This window comes from Sinocyclocheilus anshuiensis, unplaced genomic scaffold, assembly GCF_001515605.1.
Source record: "Sinocyclocheilus anshuiensis isolate Anshui unplaced genomic scaffold, SAMN03320099.WGS_v1.1 scaffold45, whole genome shotgun sequence".
In the NCBI taxonomy this organism is placed as follows: Eukaryota; Metazoa; Chordata; class Actinopteri; order Cypriniformes; family Cyprinidae; genus Sinocyclocheilus; species Sinocyclocheilus anshuiensis.
The window spans coordinates 246,523-251,086 of NW_015536467.1; the positions used below are offsets into that span (position 1 = coordinate 246,523).

General features: G+C 36.2%; 1 protein-coding gene across 1 annotated transcript in view; it reads right to left on the reverse strand.

The window, feature by feature from the left end:
- LOC107691638 (cell migration-inducing and hyaluronan-binding protein-like) overlaps positions 1-4,564 on the reverse strand; it is a 143,438-nt gene that overhangs the window by 72,722 nt on the left and 66,152 nt on the right. The window contains exons 3-6 of the mRNA XM_016490405.1: positions 2,999-3,136; positions 2,565-2,703; positions 1,176-1,412; positions 612-791 (exon numbers count right to left, since the gene is read on the reverse strand). Of these exons, the coding sequence (XP_016345891.1) occupies positions 612-791; positions 1,176-1,412; positions 2,565-2,703; positions 2,999-3,136 (694 nt within the window). The remainder of the gene's footprint in view (positions 1-611; positions 792-1,175; positions 1,413-2,564; positions 2,704-2,998; positions 3,137-4,564) is intronic.

Here is a 4,564-nt window from a genome sequence, read left to right on the forward strand (position 1 = left end):
TATTTATTATGTATATATAAAGACACACACATACAGCATATATTTTGAAAATATTTACATGCATTTACATGTATATATTTAAATTCATATAAATTATATCATATATAAATATATTAAATATATAAACGTAACACATTTTTCTTAAATATATCCATGCATGTGTGTGTATTTATATATACAAAATAAACATACACAGTACACACATATATCTTATGTAAACAAAAACTTTTATTTTGGATGCGATTAATCGCGATTAATCGTTTGACAGCACTAATTTTTTTCCACACCCTTGAGGCATATTTTACGCATTTCCATCAAACGCTCCATGAAAGTTTCCTCTATTTTTTAAGCTCTATTAGAGTTGTGTGCAGGAAGGTAGAACTACAGGAACAGGGTTTTGCCACTTATTTAGATGCTATTTCAAGAAATATATTTCACTGGTCTCAGACCAGCAGCGATGCAAAGAGGAAAATGTGAACGCAGCCAAGCTGATACCTGACTGGACCAGATTGCTCTAAATTCAGTGTCCAATTCTCAACTAATGCTAAAGCAAATTCCAGACCGGTCATGGATAAGAAAACTACTGCTAAATTGGAAATGAGTCATAGTACCGGAATCCGAGTCGATGGAAGTGTTGGCTACCCAGTTTAGTGAGAGCCTTTTTAGCCAGATCCTCCAGGTTGTTGGATCCTTCATCATTAACCACCATGGCCAAGATCTGCCCAGTTTCCACCTCGTCTACATACTGGGCCAGTCGTCTGCTCTCGTCCTTGCTCCTATACGTGTCAAACCTACACACACACACATACACACGCACAAACGTAAAAGTGGGTCATGGAGATTAATCATAGACCAGTCAAGGAACGCTACAGAAGCCAGTAAGCATACTGATTATGAATGATTTTTCTGAAGGCTGTGATTCAACAACAGACGCTCATTTCTGTGACGAAAAATAGTCAAAGATCAATCGTCTGCGATGATGCCAACTTGGAAGCGCTGTTTGTTTTGACAGTCGATTTGTAATTATTGTTTTAATTCCAACCGCACATTAAAACCATCAGTGAGTTGGTTTTACATGATGTACTGACGTAACAAGCTTTAATCTGTCAAGAAGCAAACCTGCATTAATTAGGAATGAACTATTTAAGAGCAAGAAATGATGGTGCCCCACTGACCTATCAGTGTGCAGCACCTCTCCGGTCTTGGGGTTGATAACGTGAATGATGATGCCTCTATTGCCCCAGCTCCTTTCGAAATGGTAGCTGTTCTCATTACCCTGCCCAGGATGGAGGGTTTTGTTCAGGAACGTCCAGGACAGCTTCTTTTCGCCGTGAATCTCCAAGGTTCCTCCGGTTCCTACGCCAATGTACTTGCGGCCAAAATAACTGTGTTCAACCTCGGTGTCACCAGACCTTTTTCAAAACAACAACAAATCAGTTTATCAGATAGTCCTATGAATTCAGAATTGAAGAGAATGCTTTTTAAATTCCTGACTAGATTGCAATCAACTGTGATTCGAAATTAATCTATATATCTATTTATTTATCTTATGTGAATCTTGAATGACCTAAACGGCACCTAGTAAAATAAACTTAATCATACCTAGATTTGAAATTACTAATAAACTACTTCTTATATTAGAATTTATTTCTTACAACTTATATCAGTGGCATTCAACCCATTCCATCTGATTACAATTTAAATATAAGCAGAATTAAAGTGGAATGAAATTGAAAGAAATTCATATAACTGTAATTTTCACTAGAAAAGCAAAGTTGATCTGAAAGCATACAAAGCAATAAAGTTTTAAGATTTTATATGCCAGATCATTCAGGACAGTGACTCATTCATTAAAATGATTCATTCAAAATCACTGATTTATACTGGAATGAAACGTTGTGAGTGAATCACTGAGTCGCTCATCCAACCAGGTCTTTAAACAATTAGTTTAAATGAATTTTTTTTTTTTTGAGAAGATGCAAGCTTAGTGTTTTAAGCAAATTGTTAATTTACATTTTTAATTTACATACTTCCATATTTTTCTTCAAATACTTCATTGTTTGTTTATTGTATTTTATAAATGAAGCAAATAACATTTTATCAGAAGCTCTAGTAAATTACATGTTATTTTGTTAGTAGACCAGTGTTCAACACTGTTATGAAAAATCTTCTTCAGAATCATAAAAAACATGACTGTTATTCTAAACAGTAAAAAAAGGTGATTCTCAGCGTATCCAAAATTGTGCACATCAACCAGAATGCATTGCCTGTACTGAATTAAAATTCAGTAAAAAATTTATTTTTTAGCATTTGCGATTCAAATGATCATACAACTTCCTGTAAGGTTCGGCCAATTCAAATTTGCAGTCAAGAACTGAATGGCAGTCGGTTAACCGATTCTGAATCTAGCCCAAATCCTTTAAGATTGCTTAAAATTACAGGTTTAAAACATTTCTGTCCCGTCAAATTCTCCTCCAAAACTTTTTGTGCTTTGTAAGTGCTCTTATGAAGGCTGCAGGAGTGTTTCAGCAAGTCTGATGATTTTTCAAAGCCTGTATTCATACCTGCCAAAGAGAGAGATTGTGAGGTTGCCTTTGTAAGGGCATTCTGGACTGCCGATGTGAAGTTCACCCTTGTTCCCGATGAGGATGTGCTTAGCCCGCAGAAAAATGGGTTGATTGGAATCAGCGATCACAAGCTTCCCTAAAAAGAACAAACAAAATCAAGACAGTCCTGATCTTTCACCCTTGATTTTCAACCAATGAGGATGCTTTCCAACTCTAACTCTAGTACAAAAAAAAATAAAAAGATGATTACTGGCATGGAATGTGATGGAATTCCCTCATCAAATATTCCACGCTCAGGGCGACCCTGAGATGAAATGTGTTTTGATTTAAGTCTGTCAAGGCTCTTGTCGCCTTCATCATGACGGACGTAAATCTTTATGGCACTTTAATGTTGTGAAGATGTTTGAAAGAGTTTTATTAGGAAGATCTACCTCCGTTGAGGATCTCGATGGAATGGACGGTCGTGGATGAGGTGAGGATGACTTTGCGGCCGTAACCGATGGTGACTCTGTGGGCTTCATTGTGACCGGGAGTCCAGGGTTGTAGTCCAGACATCTTATCTGGACAAACTGGAAAAGATATAGACATTTAAATGTGAATAAGTCATGCTGCATGTTCAGAAATACGCAGTCACCTTTTCAATAGATTCTCATTGATTACAAAATAAAAATTTCCTTGAGCTACTGAGATTAAAAAGCTTAACATACTATGAAAACACAACTTTCAGAACTCAAAATGTCCTTTCCAACAAGAAAAAAACCTCACGACTATAATAAATCGACCTCAGGGTCACAAAAATATATACATATGATACAAGGAAAAAAACTACAAATGAAATAAACATTTTAAGATGACCTATATATCTCAGATGTCTAGACTAAAAATTGACCATGATGACTCTTCAGTTCGTCTGCTATTACTGCGTTGATAAAAAGAAGTCAGCGGTTGAACCACAGGCAGATGTTTCTGACTGCAATCAGACTTTTTAGTGTCACCACATATTAAAAGGGTTTCATTATTCCCTTTAATGCTGTAAAAACCTCTGAGAAGCCACACACTTGATTTGAATACATCACCATGAGCATTTCCATATCTCTGCTTTGAAAAGAGAGTAAAGGGCTTCACTGAGCTTTCCAATGCATTTTCTTCTGTGTTACAAAAAGTCAAAGCCTTGAGATGCAGCAACAAAAATAATGACAGTAATAATCACCCAGAGGAACGGCTTATTGCTCTTTCATAGCTTAGGAGACTAAGGGGTATCAGTTATGTTCATTTGTGACCCTGGAGCACAAAACCAGTCTTAAGTAGCACGGGAGTATTTGTAGCAATAGCCAAAAATACATTGTATGGGTCAAAATTATTGATTTTTCTTTTATGCCAAAAATCATTAGGATATTAAGTAAAGATCATGTTCCATGAAGATATTTTGTAAATTTCCTACCGTAAATATACTAAAACTTGTTTTTTGATTAGTAATATGCATTGCTAAGAACTTCATTTGGACAACTTTAAAGGTGATTTTCTCAATATTTTGATTTTTTTGCACCCTCAGATTCCAGATTTTCAAATAGTGGTATCTCGGCCAAATGTTGTCCTATCCTAACAAACCATACATCAATGGAAAGCTTGTTTATTTAGCTTTCAGATTTTGCATAAATCTCAATTTCGAAAAATTGACCCTTATGACTGGTTTTGTGGTCACATACGTGTTTCATAAACACATGATCCTTAATGGATTACAATCCGCCATCAAAATGATACATTTAATTATTCCAGCTGCTGTGAGAAAAGGCTAAACAATCCACCACCTGCAGCATCCTCACATGCCATAACCTACTAGCAGGGCCGCATTAAGACTGTAAGGGGCCCCTGGGCTTTACATCTTGAGGGGCCCTTCATCAACGAGAACTACAGCTTACATTCACTCAGTCTTTATAATCAAAGCTCAAGTTGTCAGCCTTTTATTTTGCAGCTATAAATGTCATTAACAAAAGCTT